The sequence below is a fragment of the Mustela nigripes genome, chromosome 4 (genome assembly GCF_022355385.1).
Source record: "Mustela nigripes isolate SB6536 chromosome 4, MUSNIG.SB6536, whole genome shotgun sequence".
Taxonomy (NCBI): domain Eukaryota; kingdom Metazoa; phylum Chordata; class Mammalia; order Carnivora; family Mustelidae; genus Mustela; species Mustela nigripes.
This window is the reverse complement of record NC_081560.1, coordinates 157,428,586-157,449,347: the sequence shown is the minus strand read 5'-3', so window position 1 is coordinate 157,449,347 and position 20,762 is coordinate 157,428,586. Positions and strand designations below refer to the sequence as shown.

General features: G+C 37.3%; 1 protein-coding gene across 1 annotated transcript in view; it reads right to left on the bottom strand.

Moving 5' to 3' along the window:
- BTAF1 (B-TFIID TATA-box binding protein associated factor 1) overlaps positions 1–20,762 on the bottom strand; it is a 98,465-nt gene that overhangs the window by 50,668 nt on the left and 27,035 nt on the right. The window contains exons 5-14 of the mRNA XM_059398128.1: positions 18,312–18,475; positions 15,068–15,204; positions 12,137–12,266; positions 11,807–11,875; positions 10,457–10,546; positions 9,459–9,554; positions 9,185–9,361; positions 7,983–8,123; positions 6,416–6,540; positions 3,112–3,232 (exon numbers count right to left, since the gene is read on the bottom strand). Of these exons, the coding sequence (XP_059254111.1) occupies positions 3,112–3,232; positions 6,416–6,540; positions 7,983–8,123; positions 9,185–9,361; positions 9,459–9,554; positions 10,457–10,546; positions 11,807–11,875; positions 12,137–12,266; positions 15,068–15,204; positions 18,312–18,475 (1,250 nt within the window). The remainder of the gene's footprint in view (positions 1–3,111; positions 3,233–6,415; positions 6,541–7,982; positions 8,124–9,184; positions 9,362–9,458; positions 9,555–10,456; positions 10,547–11,806; positions 11,876–12,136; positions 12,267–15,067; positions 15,205–18,311; positions 18,476–20,762) is intronic.

Here is a 20,762-nt window from a genome sequence, read left to right as displayed (position 1 = left end):
TGATGTATCCTGCTTTTGTGTTTTTCTTCGTTATTCTGGTATGTGCATGATCCTTTATTTTTTGAGTTTTAATGTTTGTTGTGTTTCTGATACCCTTTTGTATTAGTTATCTATGCCTTTAACTTCTTTATCTCTCCTTAAAAATTTTTAATGGTATCACTAATGAAATTTCCCATTTCTGTCTAGCTTATATCTTCAGATTGTCTCTCTACTGAAAGTCACACTGCTGAGGGTAATTCAAAATGATAAGCCAATTCTGGAAGACACTTTCTCTCTCTCTTTTTTTTTAAAGATTTTATTTATTTATTTGACAGATAGAGATCACAAGTAGCCCGATGTGGGGCTTGATCCCAGGACCCTGGGATCATGACCTAAGCCAAAGGCAGAGGCTTTAACCCACTGAGCCACCCAGGCGCCCCTGGAAGACACTTTTTTATAAAATTAAACATACTGCTTGTGCTCTTTGGTATTTACCTAAGTGCACTGAAACTTGTGCCCATACAAACATCTCCACGTGAATGTTTAAAACTTTATTCATGGGCGCCTAGGTGGCTTAGTAGATTAATTGTCTGACTTTAGCTCAGGTCATGATCCCAGGGCCCTGGGATCCAGCCCTGCATCAGGCTCCTCACTTAGAGGAAAGTCTGCTTCTTTCTCACCCTCTCCCTCTGCCCTTTCTTCTGCTCGTGTGCATGTACACTTTCTCATAAAAATAAAATCTTAAAAAAAACCTTTATTCATAATTCCCCCAAACAGGAAGTAACCAAGATACCCTTCAATAGGTAAGTAAATGAACGGTGGTACATCCATACAATAAAATATTTGGTGATAAAAATAAATGAGTCATCAGACCACAAAAAGACAAAAAGAACCCTTAATTTCACATGGCTAAATGAAACAAGCCAATCTCAAAAGGCTACATATTATATGATTCCAACTATTTGAAATGCTGGAAAAGTCTAAACTATGGAGACCAAAAAAAAGAAGTGATTGTTAAGAATTTGGGAGGAAGAAAAGAGGGATCCCTAGATGGAGCAAAGGAATTTTTTTAGGGCAATGAAACTATTTTGTATGATACTGTAATGGGGGATACATACCACTCGGCATTTATCAAAACCCATAGAATCTACAATACAAAGAGTGACCTCTGATGTAAACTATGGACTTTAGTTAAGTGATAATGGATCAAGACTGGGGTGCCTAAGTGGCTCATCTCGTTAAGTACGTGACTCTTGATTTCAGCTGAGGTCATGATCTCAGACTTGTGAGATCAGGCTCCACAGCAGGCTCCGTGCTGGGCATGGGGCCTGCTTAAGATTTTCTCTCTCTCTGCACTCCCCTGCCAAAATAATTTTTTTAAATGAATCAATACTGGTTCATCAAGTATAACAAATGTACTACACTACAATACACACTGTGTGTGTGTGTACAGGCATATAGGGGCATATTAGGAACTATGTACTTTGAAAAAAAAAAAAAGAACCATGTACTTTTCGCTCAATTTTTCAGTAAACTTAAAACTGCTCTTAAAAGTAAAGTCTAAAAAAAAAAAAAGTAAAGTCTAGGGGCGCTTGGGTGGCTCAGTGGGTTAAAGCCTCTGCCTTCAGCTCAGGGCATGGTCCCCGGGGCCTGGGGTGGGGCCCCCCCACCGGGCGCCCCCTCCGGAGGGGAGCCCCCCTCCCCCCCCCCCCACCTCCGCCTGCCTCTCTGCCTACTTGTGATCTCTGTCAAATAACCAAATAAATTCTTTAAAAAAAATTAAGTCTATTAGGGGTGCCTGGGTGGCTCAGTGGGTTAGAGCCTCTGCCTTCAGCTCGGGTCATGATCCCAGCCTGCTAGGATCGAGCCCCACATCTCTGCTCGGCGGGGAGCCTGCTTCCCTCCTCTCTCTGTCTCCCTCTCTGCCTACTTGTGATTTCTGTCAAATAAATAAATAAAATCTTAAAAAAAAGTAAAGTCTATTAGAAAAATAATAAAGAACAACATGAAGTGAAGAAATCTGGTAACTTCAAGAGGGCTAATAACCAAAGTAAATTTAAGAATGCTTCCATCAAAACATTTGGACAAAACCACAAAACTGAAATGAAGTGAAAATTCAGAAAAACCCATGACAGTTTTGTCATGCCTGATCAACTGAGGATTATAAAACAAACCTGACAGTTCTTCCTCAGAAGACTGTGATTAGATAAAACTAAAAAAATAAGGCAAAACAAAATTTACACATACTAAGTCACAGAAGTGCAACACAATACCATGCTGCAGATTAAAGCAAGTCCACATGGAATATCTCCCCACCTTTTTTAATATTCCTAATTCACAGAGAATGCATGATTAGTGAAAACAGGAAAGACATATACCCATACTATAATCTATTGTCTAAAAATAAATAATTAACCACTGCTTTTTAAATATGACTGGCTCAAACTGTAGTACCCACAAATAACAGCATGTCAGAATGGATTCCTTATGGTATTTCCCCAAATTCTAGTATTCTGTTTGACCTACTGTTATTTTTAAAATAGAAATCTGACATTTTATAAGCAGGGGAAATGCTTATAAAAAGGGAAAATGACTCCTGAAGTACACACTACCCTTGGAAATACCATGCTCTTAAGATTAAGTAATTCTTGGGTGCCTGGATGGCTCAGTGGTTAAGCATTTGCCTTTGGCTCAGGTCATGATCCCAGGGTCCTGGGATTGAGTCCTACACCAGCTTCCCTATGAAGCGGGAATCTGCTCCTCACTCTCCCTCTGATCCTAACCCCTGCTTCTGTGTGCGCACTCTCTTTGTCTCAAATAAATAATAATTTTTTAAAAAGATTTTATTTATTTGAGAATGAGAGAGAAGGACAGAACCAGTGGGAGGAGGGCAGAGGAAAAAGCAGACTCCTGCCCAACACGGGACGTGATCCCAGGACCCTGGGATCACAACCTGAACCAAAGGCAGACACTTAACCAACTGAGCCACCCAGGCGCCCAAGATTAAGTAATTCTTAAGAGGAGGCAAGTGCCTAGCAATTTCATCATCAGTCTTTAGGGGTCATACTATAGAACTCCAAATACAGCCTTATTTTATATAATTTCAAGATCACTATAGTTATTAGTTCTTACCTGGTCCTGTGTTGATAATAAGGTAAATAGAGTCTCCAAAGCTGCTCTTCGAACTGATGATATAGTGTGATGCAAAAAAGGCCAGACACGTGGAACTAAAACTGTGAGTGACTGCTGAATACTAATAAAGAAAACACAAATTAATCTTACTCATTCTCAGCTGAAACTCTGTTGGTATATTATCAAACCATGTCCTTGTGAACCTAGTATCTTTCTTGATGGATAAATTCTAAAAACATACAAGTTTCATAAGAACATTCATTTACAATCCTCATTCACAACTGTTACTATAGCACCAGAGTAGCCAGAGCAAACAGTCATAAAAAATATATGAACATTAAGTTCTATGGCACTAATGCCATGAGTTACCTTTTTAAAATAAGAACTTTCTAATGTAACTGCCCTTATTTTCAATCTGTCCTTACTCAGGAAAATGGGACATGTATCTCAACTGGCAATCAGGCTACACAAAATCAAGATTGTTAATTGTTCCTTCTTTCCCATGGTGAATGCCAATGGGTAATCATTAGATGCACAGAATTTACATTCCCCTCTTTGGGGTCGCCTCTGTCACATATCAAATGAGCAAGCGGTAGTATGGTAATAGTTTTGAAATTTTTCATCTTGATTTAGCATTACTAAGAAACCTCAAAAAAAAAAAAAAAAGAAAAGAAAAGAAACCTCAACTATCTTCCTTCACAGATTAGAATTTAAGTGGAAAAACATGCAAAGCCACATCAATGCTAATAACTTGGACCACAGGATTCCTGCCACAACCATGAGCATTTATAAAAATTACCTTAGATTAGAAAATGATCTATAAATAGCATTTGAAATATGTAACTCTGTAGAAAAAGGCATGAATAAAAAATACAGCAAGTGTAACTATATATTCTTTTGTGGTTCCTGAGGAGGCCTATCTTTTAACACTATACTCATTACTTGCAGTTTATATGCAACATCACTTCTTACATTTACTTACACATTTAGTAAATTTACTCATAAAATTCTAACTTAAACACATGCACAGAGATGCTAAAACAGACTTGATCCATGTAAAAGCATTATAACAAGGTCTTAATAGTATGACTGCTCATGCTCCCAAAGACATGCTGCATTTCTTACATAAGCTGGAAAGTATCTGCCAAACATAACATATGAAGCAAATTTTCCAAAAATGCAACTTCAAAAAAATTAAAACCTTTATTATTTCACATTGAATTAACAGATTTTTCATTTTCTTATATTATCCAGCTTTCCTGACACTATCTATTAAACTTTTTTTTTTTAAGTCCTAAGTCCTTATTTAGGGCTGCTGTTAATAAAGGCTCATAGTCCAAACCCACTCCACCCACTGTTTTTTTTTTAAGTAAAGTTTTACTGGAACACAGCCATGTTCACTCCTTTATATACTCTCTATGGCTGCTTTTGCACTACAATGACATAGCTAAGTAGTTTTGACAATGATGATATGGCCTACAAAATCAAAACTACCACCATTTGGGCTTTTGCAGTAAAAGTTTGACAACTTCTGATGTAGGGTAATTAAAAACTTTTGCATTTTGCAGCTTGAAAAGGGCATTCACATAGATGAACTCATTTTATCTCTATAGTTTCTGGGATGCCTGGGTGGCTCAATTGTTAAGCATCTGCCTTCCTTCGGCTCAGGTCATGATCCCAGGGTCTTAGGATCAAGTCCCACATCAGGCTCCCTGCCCAGCGGGAAACCTGCGTCTCCCTCTCCCACTCCCCCTGCTTGTGTTCCCTCTCTTGCTGTGTCTCTGTCAAATAAATAAAAAAATCTTTAAAAAAAAAAAATCCCTATAGCTTTCACTACTAATTGAAAGTACCTGGGACACCTGGGTGGCTCAGTTGGTTGAGCAGCTGCCTTCGGCTCGGGTCATGATCCCAGCATCCTGGGACCGAGTCCCACATCGGGCTCCTTGCTCAGCAGGGAGCCTGCTTCTCCCTCTGCCTCTGCCTGCCATTCTGTCTGCCTGTGCTCGCTCTCCTCCCCCCCCCCCGATAAATAAATAAAATCTTAAAAAAAAAAAAAAGAAAAAAAGAAAGTACCTGAAAATTATAAAATCCCATATATATACACTACCACTTTTTCTCTTCCTTTGCTTTTATAGGCACTTACTTCGCTATCCCAACTTATAGGCTGTCCTACTGGCCTAAATTTAACAGAGTGTTCACAGAAGGTTATTATTTGAAATATTCTGTACATATTTTTAATACATCTCAAAGAGCCAGAAATCATTTATAATCATAATCATATGAATATTTATGAAACATCCTCACTAGGCTAAGAATGAACAGTACTTAATTTTCTCATCTCTGGTTTTTAGAGTTGCATATGAATTTTTTCTTCAATATCTCCAAAGATACTATTTGTGTGTGTGTGTGTGCTATTTTTTTTCTCCAAAGATACTGTTAATAGTAACAGTATAATTCAGTGGCAGTCTAAAAGGTAGGGAAAACATTAATGAGCTGAACTTTATTTCAATTATCAGGAGAGGAAAACAGGTGACACTTAAAATTTTTGGTTTATGTTTAGCCTCACTCAATCTCTACCTTTGGCATTATATTACATTATTATGTATTCCCTTCCTGATGAGTAATTATTGAAGTCAAGAGCAAGAGCTGGAAGGAACATTACAAGAAAAAGTTCAGGGACGCCTGGGTGGCTCAGTGGGTTAAAGCCTCTGCCTTCGGCTCAGGTCATGATCCCAGTGTCCTGGGACTGAGTCCCACATCAGGCTCCCTGCTCAGTGGGGAGCCTGTTTCTCCCTCTGCCTCTGCCTGCCACTCTGCCTACTTGTGTGATCTCTCTCTCTGTCAAATAAATAAATAAAATCTTAAAAAAAAAAAAAATAGACATTATTAAAAAAAAGAAAAAGTTCACAGAGGAGCAAATATTGGAAAATATAATGCTGATATTCAATGATAATTCTTTAGCTAAATGTCTCTAAATAAAGCTGAAATTCTAAATTCTGGGGCTAGAGATGAAGATAATATGCAGTGATTCTATTTCTGAAGTTAACTATCATAGGATGAGCAAGATGAAAAATTATATAACCAAAATAGCCAAAAGGTAAAGAATATGACCATTTTACCTTCCTGCCCCAAATATACTGGTGGTTAGAGAGTAAAAGAAAAGGCTGCTTGAAAATACTAGTCTTTGACATCCCCAACTTATGGTGCTGTTCTTAAAGATGCTAGGCTTTCATTTTTAGGTTTCATTATCTGGAAATGTATGTAAACACTTTTTACTTTACTCCCACTAACTACAAATAATTACCTGCATTGTTGGACCTGAGGATAAGTTAATAAGGATGAAAGAAGAGTCATAATACTATTTGTTGAAGCTGTAAGATCATCTAGTTCCAGAAGAGCATCCCATAATGTATTTATAATGAAGGGTACCTATAAGATCAGTTATTAAGAAAACATTTATTTTACACAAAATATCCACAAGCCACACCAGACTGTAGCCCCTAATGATTCAAAAACATTTACAATCCCCATGCCTTTGACAGTACCAGTTTTGAGCAAAATTAAGGAGACATTATTTGCCTTTAGTAATTCTCTATTCCTCTTCAAATGCCACTCAACTCTACTTTGGCAATTCCCACTTCCCTTTCTTACCAGGCTCATAATGGAAGGGAGAATTCAGGAATTAAGATAGCCAACACTCCATTTTGTGCCAATACTCTATTTTGTGTAAAAAAAACAAACTCTGAAAACAATACAGTGTACACACACAAGACATGACGCTCTGTGTAAAGTAACTTTAATATATTTAAAACAATACTAATCATCAAGAAAAGACAAATTTAGTTTTTGAGCTCTTAAGTAAATACTGCTTGCTGCACTTCCAAATATATGTGTTCTGGTTTTAATAATAGAAAAGAAAGTCAGACAGATTGTAAAAGAGGCCATTTCAAAAAATGAAACCAGATTTAAAAAATCTAAAGCCAAAACCAAAATCAAAACAAAACAAAAAAAAAGAATCCCGTATGTCTAAAAACCAGGAGTGAAATAAAGAAGAAAGGGTTGCTTTATTCTCAAAGATGTTCCCTATGTATATTCTGTACATGGAAGGGAAGTAGATTAGTAGACAAAGTTCACTCCTTCAAGGATAATATGTAAGTGAAATTGTACACATCAGAGCACAATCTATCATAAGAAAAATAGAGGATGGGGGATAGAGGATGGGGGATGCCTAAGTGGCTCAGTTGGTTAAGTATCTGCCTTCAGCTCAGGTCATGATCCCAGGGTCCTGGGATCGAGTCCCACATCAGGCCCCCTGCTCAGTGGGGAGCCTGCTTCTCCCTCTGCCTGCTGCTCCCCCTGCTTGTGCTCACTCACTCTCTCACTCTTGCTCTCTCTCTAGCAAATAAATAAAATCTAAAAAAAAAATAAATAAATAAGAGGATGGGGTGTCTGGCTGACTCAGATGGTAGAACATGACACTCTCAAACTCAGAGTTGTGAGGCGCCTGGGTGGCTCAGTGGGTTAAAGCCTCTGCCTTCAGCTCAGGTCATGATCTCAGGGTCCTGGGATCGAGCCCCACGTTGGGCTCTCTGCTCAGCAGGGAGCCTTCCTCCTCCTCCTCTTTCTGCCTGCCTCTCTGCCTACTTGTGATCTCTGTCAAATAAATAAATAAAATATTAAAAAAAAAAAAAAAACTCAGAGTTGTAAGTTTGAGCCCCATATTGTGTATAGAGATTACTTAAAGATAAAATTTAAAAAAAAAAAAAAAAATAGGAGGATGTAGGAGTAAAAACTACTCAGTTTTTCCTAATACTCTACGCCCCGAATGTAAACAAGCTCTGTAGAAGAAAATGGAAAAATATTTAATTTACCTTCTGTGTCTGAAGATACACAAGGCTTTCTACCACAGGTACTAACGATGCTGCAGCAACAGCTCTGACATCATCATCAAGGTCCTGAAGTCCTTCAATTATTCTAGTTAAAACTTTAGGCAATAAAGTATTAATTACATCCTGTAAAACAGTATATCAAAATAAATTAATTTTTTGTAATTAAATTATTGTGTTTAAACATTTTTTATTAAATTTACTGTAAGAAAGCATAAATCCTAATCTTTTTTTTAAGTTAACTTATTTAAGTAATCTCTACACCCAAGGTAGGGCTCGAACTCACGATCCTGATATCATAAGTCACATGCTCTTCTGACTGTGCCTGTCAGGCACCTCATGAATCCCAATCTTTATTAAAAAGGAATCACATAGGGCACCTGCGTGGCTGAGTCAGTTAAGCATCTGCCTTCAGCTCAGGTCATGATCTTGGGGTCCTGGGATTGAGCCCTGCATCAGGCTCCCTGCTCAGCAGGGAGTCTGCTTCTCCCTCTGGCTCCCCTGACCACTAGTACTCACTCACTCTCTAACAAATAAAAATGTAAAAAAAAAAAAAAAAAAGAAAGAAAAAGAAAAAGAAAGAAAAATAACTTAATAGAAGCTTATGTGTAACTAATCCCATTTGAAAAAGACTACAACAGTCTACGGCCATACCACCCTGAACGCGCCCGATCTCGTCTGAAAAAGACTACAACAGTATCAAGTACTTTATTACTCAATGTGGCTTAAAACATCAGAACATGTTTTCAAGGTAAGGCTATATTGAGGTGCTGGAACCTCAGCTTCTATTCCTTATTCAACACCAAGATAACCAAAAGCAGGCAGAGAAGAAGGCAGGAAAGTCATCCTTTCCTGCTTCTCCTAACTCCAACCTATTTTTTCAATCTCCCCAAAAGAGCTAGCCCACCCAGGCTACTCGTATGATCCTACACTACAAAACCTCCCTGAGAACTGGTCTTGCTATAAAACAAGAACAGGTCTTCAAACCTAACAAACCATCTTTTGATTTGTACTTTAATTCTTATTAGCTCCACCTAGTTCTATGACACTACCTCAAGAAGGCAAATCTTGAAATACTGGCTTATCTGTAACATAAAGAATCTAGGAGCATTTCATATAATTAATGAAAGTAAACTAAGAGAGGAAAAAAACTCTCCCATACATGCTTCAAAAACTGAAGTATTTACCTGACGAACTGCCAAAGCATACTTTATTCCTAGCAAACCACCATGCCTAACTTCCCACTGTTCTTGTGTCAGTAACTTAAGCAGTACATCCACAGTCTTATGAACTCCTGTTTCATTCATGTGTTTTAACACAACACCTAATGTCTGAGCACAAGTTTCACGAACTGGAGCCACAACCTATGAATGAGAAAGGAAGAAAACTCATATTTACAAAAAACTTTTTCTGCTGAATTTGAAATTTGATTGGGCAAAGTCTCCTTTTGGTGATACTTACTTCATCAGAAACAAAGTCTCCAAATCTGTCTAGTGCAAAAACACAAAGGAGTCTAATAACTAAGTCTTCCAACCACTCTTGATGCTGCTGAATCATCTGTTAAAACAAACATTTTTTAGTTAACAGATCAAGATCATACTTCACATTGGGGATTGAGGAAACATCAGGTTGAAAATCAAATCTAAAATATTGGGACAGGGACGCCTGGGTGGCTCAGTTGGTTAAGCAGCTGCCTTCGGCTCAGGTCATGATCCCAGCATCCTGGGATCGAGTCCTGCATTGGGCTCCTTGCTCGGCAGGGAGCCTGCTTCTCCCTCTGCCTCTGCCTGCCATTCTATCCGCCTGTACTCGCTCTCTCTCCCTCTCTCTCTGACAAATAAATAAATAAAATCTTTAAAAAAAAAAAATTAAAAAAAAAAATATTGGGACAGACTATTTTAGTCTGACAATAACCAAAACATAGCATAGTCCCAATTACTACCTTTAATATTAACCACATCATATTTGTTGATTGATTAGGTTCAAACATACCATACCAAAATCTTTAAAATTCATGAATTCTATTATGTTACTTGCACTCCAAAAGAAATTAAGAAACTACTCAAAGTTGCTGATTTCAGTCTTATCTGTCATGTATCTATTATCTATCCTATTACCAGTGTCTCATGCTACACCATATTGCTTAGTGACCTCCAAACTATCCTCTTATTCCTTACTTTACTTCCCAGTCCACTATATCCTGCTCAAATACTCCTGTTTCTACATATTTTTCCACTCAGTGTTTCTGAACATCTTTCCTGTGAACTCATTCTTTCTGTTAATAAACAGACTTCTTCCTAACCTTTTTACTTTCTTCCTCATATTTATCTTTCCATATTTCTTATTATTAACTATTTATCACTTCTATGTCATGGCCCAAACTCTGTTAACTTTCCTGTCTTGGGAAAAGGAAGCCAACTACTGAAACTTCATAATAACCAGTCCTTTACTACACTTACCTCTTCTAAAGTGCTATCTCCCATTTTACCACCACTTTTTCCATGAGCTTTAAGGATTTCCCTAAGTCCAGTGCCAGCACCATGCCGAACCTAAAAACAAAGAAAAAAATGTCAGAGACTAAATGCTTAAGAAACTGAGTTTAACTTTTCTTCCATATGAAAAAGGATATTACATTTTTAAGAAATCAGAATAAACTTAAGCAACACTTCGAAAAAATGCTTTTCTTCTGTTCTCTAAGAAAAATTATATATATTAATTTCACAATTTGGTTATGTCAAATTGTTCTAAAATCAAACTAAGAAAGAACACAATTATTCTAAAATCCTTCTGGGATAATAATCTATTTGGCTGTCACTTCCCTACCCTTTATCTGCATTCAGCATTATCCTCTAAGTCCAACATCGATATTTTAGAAATATATATATTAAAACTAAGTTCCAAACCTACCAGGATAAATGTGAAAAGAAAATAATTCAACTGTCTCATGACTAATGCCTCACTGTCACCCTGTGGCCTTCTGAAGTGTCATCTAAAGAAGGAAATGGGCCACTGATGCTGCACTCACGTATTCAAGACTCAATTTAAGAACTGAATAACTTTAAACAGAAGTACACCAAGGAACAGAAATGCTAAAAGGTATTCCAAAGCAGTGCTTTTTAAATTACCCAGAAGCCAACCAACGCAGGACAGAATGCTTTGAGACCACCAATCCTCAACTTCAATCAGAGGTACTTCACTTTCATCTCTTTTACATATTGGGATCTGATCAAGATTTATTTCTGAGGGGCACGTGGGTGGCTCAGTGGGTTAAGCCTCTGCCCTCAGCTCAGGTCATGATCTCAGGGTCCTGGGATTGAGCCTCACATCAGGCTTTCTGCTCAGCAGGGAGCCTGCTCCCCCCCCCACCTGCCTGCCTCTCTGCCTACTTGTGATCTCTGTCAAATAAATAAATAAAATCTTTAAAAAAAAAAAAAAAAGGTATTTCTGAGACTAAAAAGCTGGTTTGGAAACTACTGCTCTTAATCAAAACTGTCCATGTAAAAAAGTTTTTACTATTTAGGAGAGATATGCAAGTCCTTATACTACAGCTAAAAAAAAAAAAATGAAAAGAACGTTCACTAAAGAAATAGGACAATTATGTGTATGGAAGATAAAAATCTGTCTCAAGTTTTCTACTTAGAAGGTGATTGATATGAAGTGCCTGGGTCAGTGGTTCAGAGAGGTACACAAGGAAGAAAAGGGACCCTAACAAAACAGACTGTGCTGGACATGACTCCCTTTATTAGCAAAAAAAAAAAAAAAAAAAAAAAAAAGTAGAGCTGAGAGAAGCTGGAATGAAGAAATCTTACCTCCCAGGAGGGATTAAAAAGGTCATTGCAAAGTTCTTCACAAAAGCTTTCTAAAGGCCATTCATTTGTCTGAATAAGAAAAACAGAATTACTACTAATCCAAAAGATCTGTTTTATGCTAACAATTTAGGTAATTTAATAAAGTGTATTTATTTGTAGATCTAGTAATAATAGGCCTTAAAATTTTAAATAAATTTTTTACTAATGAAGTAAAGATACTTATAATAAAATTTCTCTCAATGGCTAGATTATTAAATACTATCTACCGACATATTAGCATGAAAAATAACAAACAACTTCAAAAGACACCTTAGGACATTTCAATAGTACCTCTTCAATTAAGGAAGAACTGTCTGGAATATTATCAATCAAGACTTTGGAATCATTTGCAGACTGATTAATAACAACATTTGCTATTTTTCGTCTCTTTTCTTCTGGTTCCCCATCAGTGCTATCATTGCTAAAAAATAAAAGGCACCATTTAAAAAAGTTAATAAGGAATAATGTGAACCACAAAGCACGTAAGAGAATTCATCATTTGAACAAATGTTTTGCCATATTCTACTTATACGGTTTGCTTAAAATTTCATATACCAAATAAGATTAACCACTTAAAAAGTTTTGAGTAAAATATATTCTCCTAAAAATATATGTATGTATATATATATATATTTATATTTATATTTTCCTATCCTCACTGCTAAATGTAAAACAGATCTGTGAATTCTTGCTTTCAAACTGAATCTCAAATCTAACAAGTCTTTTTTACTTCTTCTCAACAACCAGCTCTTCTCCTTTTTAAACTGTCTTTGTCTAACAACCTAAATCTGGCCCAGCATAATTTTACTAGGCTTTTGTACCCTGGAGGAACTAATACACTGAGTAACATACTATAATCATACTAGTTCTTGAAAAAATCAGTAAATAGTATAGTAAAGCATTACAAAAGAGAAGGTAAATAAAAACTATTTTATTCAGTATTAACAGAAAGGAAAATTAGCACAGTTAAGTTATACACAGCATTATTCTCTATAAATATCCTCCCCATCTCAATGACTTATTTGACCAACCATTTTTTCTAAAGGTGATGAAAGAAATCTGACCCTCCTGAATATCATTCCTAATTATTATTCCCCTAATTCACTCCCTATTATTCTTCCCCTAGCTCTCTCCAATCTAGCCACACTGGTTGGTCATCATACTGCCCTTGAAATTGTTAGGCATGTTTCTCCTTCCAGGCATTTGCCCTTGCTGTTCCTCTACTTAGAATGTCTTTTCCAAATATTCATAGGACTGGTATCCTCACTTCTTTCTGATCTTTAATGAAAGCCACCTCTGTGAATCCCTCTCTGACCATCCTACCTAAAATTTCAAACTCCCCACAAAACATTTCACATGTTCCTTCCTTGTTTTTTCTCCTTTGTCTTTCTTGACCCTTATCATTAACATGATATATGTATATATATAGTATATTTACTTACTTATATATATATATTTTTTTAAAGATTTTATTTGTTTATTTGACAGACAGAGATCACAAGTAGGCAGAGAGGCAGGCAGAGAGAGAGAGAGAGGGAAGCAGGCTCCCTGCTTAGCAGAGAGCCTGATGTGGGGCTCGATCCCAGGACCCTGAGATCATGACCTGAGCCGAAGGCAGCGGCTTAACCCACTGAGCCACCCAGGCGCCCCTACTTATATTTTTTTTAAAAAGATTTTATTTTGGGGGCATCTGTGTGGCTCAGTCGGTTAAGCTAACCATCTGCCTTCAGCTCAGGTCATGATCCCAAAGTCCTGGGACTGAGCCCCACATTGGGCTCCCTGCTCACTGGGGAGCTTGCTTCTCCCTCTCCCTCGGCCTCTTCCCCAACCCCCACTTGTGCTCTCTTTCTCAAATAAGTAAAATCATTGAAAAAAGAAAAAAAAAGATTTTTAAGTAATCTCTACACCTAACGTGGGGAACTTACAGCCCAGAAATGAAGAGTTGCATGCTATAATGACTGACCCAGCTGGGTGCCCCTCATCTTCCTCCTTTATTTTTCCCTCTAGAGAATACCAGCTCCATGAAGGCAAAATTCTTATCTATTTTATTCATCAATGCATCCTGAGGGCCTAAAACAGTATCTAGCACTTAGAAGGCAGTCATAAATATTTGTGGAATGAATGAATTTTAAACTCTGAAAAATAAGGTCAAACTATTTCAATATTCAAATATTTGTAAATGTGCTTATATGAACAAAGCCAATAGAAACATTAATTACTATATACAATCCTAGTGAGTTGTTCACTTAAAAAACTTTATAGTTTAATAAGGCTTCATAAAATTTTCATACTAAAAAAACCCCCTACCAAACAAAAAAACAATTTAACCCCAGGTAAAAATGTATAACAAGTAGATTTTTGTTATTTATTCCCCCTTTGTGCCTAGTCTTTAAATAAATGCCGTGGACACTTACTTTTTAGCTTTATATGAATGGAAAAAACAAAAGGTTCTGTCACCTGCAAAAAAACTTTTTAAGTTCTCAAGCATTTAATTTATTCTTTACTCAAACACTTCTAGCCCACCACTAAAGATCCTGATTCAACACAGCTAAGTGGAGCATCAAAAACAGTATTTTAATACATTCCTCAAAGTGCTTCAGAAGAAGGTTGTTTTGAACTACTCTGAGAAATGTTGTTCCAAATCATACACAGATACCACTTTTATTACTACATTAAAAAATGAGGACAGTGATTTTGTCTGGAGTTTTTCCTACAACAAGATTAGGTAAACCAACCTTTATTATTGCCTGCTATTTGGCTTAGCCCCCAAGCTGGAAGACAGATGATGTAATGCTGGGACAGTTCTATATTCACATAGTTTTCTTAACTTGTGGCCCTTAGACCATCTCTCTCTGACTTCACTGTACTAGCCTCACTTCTGTCTACTCATCCTAGACATATTGTCTTTCTGTTTCTTGAACAGTCTATGATTAAGGCATTTCTACTTGTTCTCTCTACCTGGAATGCACTTCCCTTGGAAGAGCTTCAGCCTCCACCCAAAGGTCAATTAGTAAGAAAAAAAATCTTCATATGTAAATTATTCTGGGGAAGCTGTCCTCCTCCCTAGAACTAGTAAATAATCTCTGAAAATTGAGCACGACAATCCAAATGGTATTCCATGCCAAAGACAATGTCAGCAAATGTTTTTAAAAATCAAACAGACACAGATTTAAGTTACAAAGCATCAGTATTTTAAATGAATAAGCAAAAAAAGGTTACTACCTCTTCTCATTAGTTTCCACTGCATCCCTGGATCTCTGTTTTGCAAATAACTTGGCCATTCTTTTAGCTTTGTTCTTTTGTCTATTGCTCATTCCTGCTCGAAATTCTGAGTCAATCAATTCAGCTGCCTGGAGAGTCTAAAAGAACAAAAGAATGCTGTTTTAACTTTGGAAGTTAAAAAAAATGCCCACAATCTTAGCCTCAGAAGAGGACTATGACTATAAATTTCACTATATCCAAATTGACCACATTTTAACAGTATCGTGCTATTTTGTTGTATGGCTCTACCATATTTTCACTCTCTTCTTCATTTTTCCCTATTCTTCCAATTCCCAAAAGATGCTTGTGTTCTTAACTTTTATTGTCACAGATGTGGTACAAATGTAGGATCATAACCCACAGAGAGGGTTTTCACAGAAAAGGTAATACTTCAAAATAACCACAATAATAAAGAAGATGCAGTATGTAGATAAAATGGAATATTATTCAGCCATAAAAAATGAAATCTTGCTATTTCCAGTAACATGGATGGATCTAGAGAGGATAATGCTAAGCAAAGTAAGTCACAGAAAGACAAATACCATATGATTTCACTCATATGTAGAACTTAAAAAACAAAACAAAGAGAAAAAAAAAAGAGACAGACCAAAAACGATTCTTAATTATAGAGAACAAACTGATAGTTACTAGAGGGGAGGTGGATGGAAGTATGGGTGAAACAGGTGAAGGAGATTAAGAGTACATTTATCTTCATGAGCTCTGAGTAATGTACAGAATTGCTGAATCAATAAATTGTACACCCCAAACTAATATAAGACTGTATGTTAAATTATACCAGATTTAAAATAAAAACAGAATAACAACCATAACACCACCCAAAAGTTATAATAAAGATCAATATACTAATAACCATCTGTTGAAAGAACTAAAAATTACAGCCATAAGTGATCCCCAGCATCCTATAGTCAACATAGCCCATATTGCTTCTTTCTTCTTTATTTTTTTAAAGATTTTATTTATTTATTTGACAGACAGAGATCACAAATAGGCAGAGAGGCAGGCAGAGAGAGGGGGGAAGCTCTCCCAGAACTGGGGCTCGATCCCAGGACCCTGGGATCATGACCCAAGCCAAAGGCAGAGGCTTTAACCCACTGAGCCACCCAGGCGCCCCTTGCTCCTTTCTTCTTAAAGCAGTCACTGTCTACTGTTTTTTGCTTTTGTGTTTTTTGGAGTTTTTAAGATTTATATATTCACTTAAGAGAGAGAGAGCACACCCATGCACACACGGGAAGCGTAGGAGGAGATGGAGAAACTATGCAGACTCCTTGCTGAGCTCAGTGCCTGATACCAGGTTCGAGATCTCACAATCCTGAGATCATGACCGGAGCAGAAACCAAGAACCTGACATTCAACAGATTGCATCACCCAGGGGCCCCTGTCTCCTATTTTTGCTCTTTTCCATTCATGACATTATAAAGGCTATGAGATAGAAATGCTTTGAACTCAAGCCTAAAAATCCTCTCTGCTCTCAACAACAGATTAAGAGTCAACTGAAATTCACACTTTGATAACCAATCAGGATCACTCATATGGATGCCCTGCTATAGTCTTGGTCTAGGGACCACTGGCATAAATATAAGCAGTGATGAACCTAGGGCAAAGGGCAACATTAAACAACTCCTACCATAGGTCCATGACTTATAAGACCAACCCAACTTGGATCCTGCAAACCTCAAACTGGCTGTTGTCCATTCCATATACAACTATTCCATCTACAGCCTATTTTCTCTAATATACCCGGCCCACCTTTTTTTGGTATCATACACAATTACCACACTGTGATCACATTACTATATTTTCATCCTCCTTTATTCTATTGTCTTCTTTATTTATTTACACCTTATGCTTCCCTTTGTACCCCATTTCTCTCTGTTCCTTCCTGATGTCATTATACCTTCTGCCTCTTTATACTCTTTTTTTCCTCTAGAATGTTCCAATTATTTTCCTGTCTGCAAAAGTTATTCATCAACACATACTCCCTTAACCCTAAAAAGCTACCAAAATCTGATAGTTCGGAGAATAACCAGTATAAAGGAAAAGGCAAAGGTCAAAAGAAGAGAAGGTAAATGTTCCATGACTACAAAGCAGGAATTCTAACAAGGACTAGAAAACCCTAAAAGATACTGCAGGGGCAAGAGGAAAGAATGCCAAACCACTCGAATGGTAATATTTCACTTGCATGAATTTTTCTGAGGAGACAGTCATAGCTTTTACAGCTGGGACATTAAAAAAAAAAAAAGAAAGAAAGAAAGAAAAGGGCAGAAGCAGCATGTAGGCATCCAGTGGAAATTGGAAGAATAGGGAAAAGGGAGGAATGCAGAGCAAAGTTATGGTACAGCCAATACAACAATAGAGCATGAAGCTATCAAAAAATGTATAATCGATCTGTATATGCTGATACATTCAGCTATATGAAATGGGAAAAGGTAAATATGATTTAAAAAGACACATATACTCGTGTATATATGTATAAGTAATTTATAAAGGGTTGTCTGTGGGGCACGAGGACATGGGAGTCAATTACTGAAAACTTCTTTTACTTCATATTGTATACTTTTCTGCACTGTTTGAAAGTGTCCTTGTTACCATGTCTGTTACTTTCTCAAATAAAAGAATAAGTCATAGCTCTAAAGATTTTTAGTACCATCATACTAGCCCTTACTATCTTCCACATTCTCAAAGCATTTTACTATTCTTTTTTTCCACTAAAAAACAAAGGAAAAAGCAACTAGGATCTCTCAACAGCAGTAACTCCTAAAAGATCCCCCACAGTCAACTCAGAGTCTGCAAGGTAGGTTGAACTTCTGTCTCTTAAGAATCTGGTGTTAGGGGCACCTGGGTGGCTCAATGGGTTAAAGCCTCTGTCTTTGTCTCAGGTCATGATCCCAGGATCCTGGGATCAAGCCCTGTGCATCATCGGGCTCTCTGCTCAGCAGGGAGCCTACTTCCCCCTCTCTCTCTGCCTGCCTCTCTGCCTACTTGTGATCTCTGTCAAATAAATAAATAAAATCTTAAAAAAAAAAAAGTATCTGGTATTAGAAATCCATTTAAGAAGATACTAAAATATGATGGTACAAGCAGCAATTAGCAGAACAGCATTTTTTTTAAACTGCAATTAAATGGCAATATGAGCCAAAACCGTTGTGTTTTTACTTGCAATCGAACAACCAAAGATTTTACCTACAGGTTGTTTGTTTACAAGAGCTGCTGAAGTTGGGGTATAATCCAAATCTTCATCATTGAAGAGTTCTTCAGTACTCATTCCAATGGCTTCTCCCATATTAAGACCAAGTTTCTTCTGTAACAGTTTCCTCTGGCGTGCTATCCTCTCTTTAGGATCCACTTCACCTTTAAACAGAAAAGAAATGCATTTCCTCTAAATCTCATTTAAGAAATTTTCTACTAAATGAAGACCAAACTTGATTAAAAATTTTAACTATTAAAATTACAACAAAACAAACCATACTCACAATCTCTTTGAGCCCTAACTATGATTTAAAAATAGTGTTCTAGGGGCGCCTGGGTGGCTCAGTGGGTTAAGCCACTGCCTTCGGCTCGGGTCATGATCTCAGGGTCCTGCGATTGAGTCCCGCTTCGGGCTCTCTGCTCAGAGGGAGCCTGCTTCCCTCTCTCTCTCTCTGCCTGCCTCTCTGTCTACTTGTGATTTCTCTCTGTCAAATGGATAAATAAAATCTTTAAAAAACAAAAATAGTGTTCTAGGGCACCTGGGTGGCTCAGTGGGTTAAGCCGCTGCCTTCTGCTCAGGTCATGATCTCAGGGTCCTGGGATCGAGTCCCGCATCGGGCTCTCTGCTCAGCAGGGAGCCTGCTTCCTCCTCTCTCTCTCTCTGTCTGCCTCTCTGCTTACTTGTGATCTCTGTCTGTCAAATAAATAAATAAAAAATCTTAAAAAAAAAAAAAAAATAGTGTTCTAGCTAACAAAACACTCTAGGACTTTTCATTGACATATTCATTAATCTTCAAATATATATAAAATGAGATCCACTCCTGGAGAAATAAACCGATTTTATTTATTTTTTCTTAAGTAGGCTCCATGCCCAATGTGACTTTGTTTCCTTTGTGCGAGTGAACTAAAATCATGTCTTCAATCAAAACAACCTGAGTATTTCACTTTCCCCAAATGGTAACTCGATGCTGGGGAGCTACGTGCCAACTCCATGTGGGTCGTTTATACATTCTCATTCAGCAGGTCATAATCTGCATGTTCTTAGTTTAATACACCACCTATGGGCCCCCAACATAGCAAGGATATGGAGAAATCGAAAATCCTTTTCTTTTTTTTTTTTAAAGATTTTATTTATTTATTTGAGAGAGAGAGACCACAAGTAGGCAGAGAGGCAGGCAGAAAGAAGTCGGGGAGAAGCAGGCTCCCCGCCAAGCAGAGAGTCCAATACGGGGCTCGATCCCAGGACCCTGGGATCATGACCCAAGCCGAAGGCAGAGGCTTTAACCCACTGAGCCACCCAGGCACCCTGAAACTGAAAATCTTGTCCACTGCTGGTGTGAATGTAAAATGGTATACCCACTATGGAAAACAGTATAGCAGTTCCTAAAAAAATTAAAAATAGAAATACAATGTGATCCAGTCTTCCTTTTCTGGGTATATAACCAAAAGTAATAAAGGCAGGGATTCAAAAACATATTTGTATACCCATGTTCAAAGATAGCAGCATTGTTTACAATAACCAAAAAGTAGAAGCAACCCAAGTATCTACTGATGGATGAATATACAAAATGTGGTATAAACACACACTGGAATATTACTCAGCCTTAAAAAGGAAGGAAATTCTGACATATACTAAGACATAGATGAATGCTGAGGAGATTATGTTAAGTGAAACAACCCAATCACAAAAGGACAAAAACTGTTAAGGCTCTACTTATATGAAGTACCTAAAGTAGTCAAATTCATAAAGACAGAAAGTAGAATGGTGGTTGCCAGGGGCAGGAGGGAGGGAGGAATGGGAACTGGGGTACAGTAATCCCCACTCATCTGTGGTCTCACATTCTATGGTTTCAGTTACCCACAGTCAACAGTCCAGAGGCAGATGATCCTGCTTTCGACATATCCTCAGGTTGTTAGGCTAACAATAGTAGCCTAACACTTACACCATGATCTCTATGTCGTTCACCTTACTTCATCTCATCATCTAGGCATTTTATTACCTCGCATCATTACAAGAAGGGTAAGTATATTACAGGAAGACATTTCTAGAGAAATTTATATAATTTTTATTAAAGTATATCATTATAATAGTTCTATTTTATATTATTGTTGTCAATCTCTTACATGTAATTTATAAACTAAGTTTTATCATAGTTCTGTATGTATAGGAAGAAATAGTACATACATGGTTTGGTAATACTAGTCCATGACATGCACACAGAACCCAAAATCAGACTTCTCATTCCAGGGAAAGGAGGAAATAACCTACACAACTGCAAAGGAAGAGCAGCCTAGCACCTATACTAATCATGTATGTGTCCTTCATGTATGAGGAAACAAACACAGATAAACAGACATGTAAAGAAAATCTAATTAGAGAATTTTAAATGAGCACTAATCAGCAATCCTTGTTATGTATTAGTTACCCGTAGAGGTTTTTTTCTTTTAA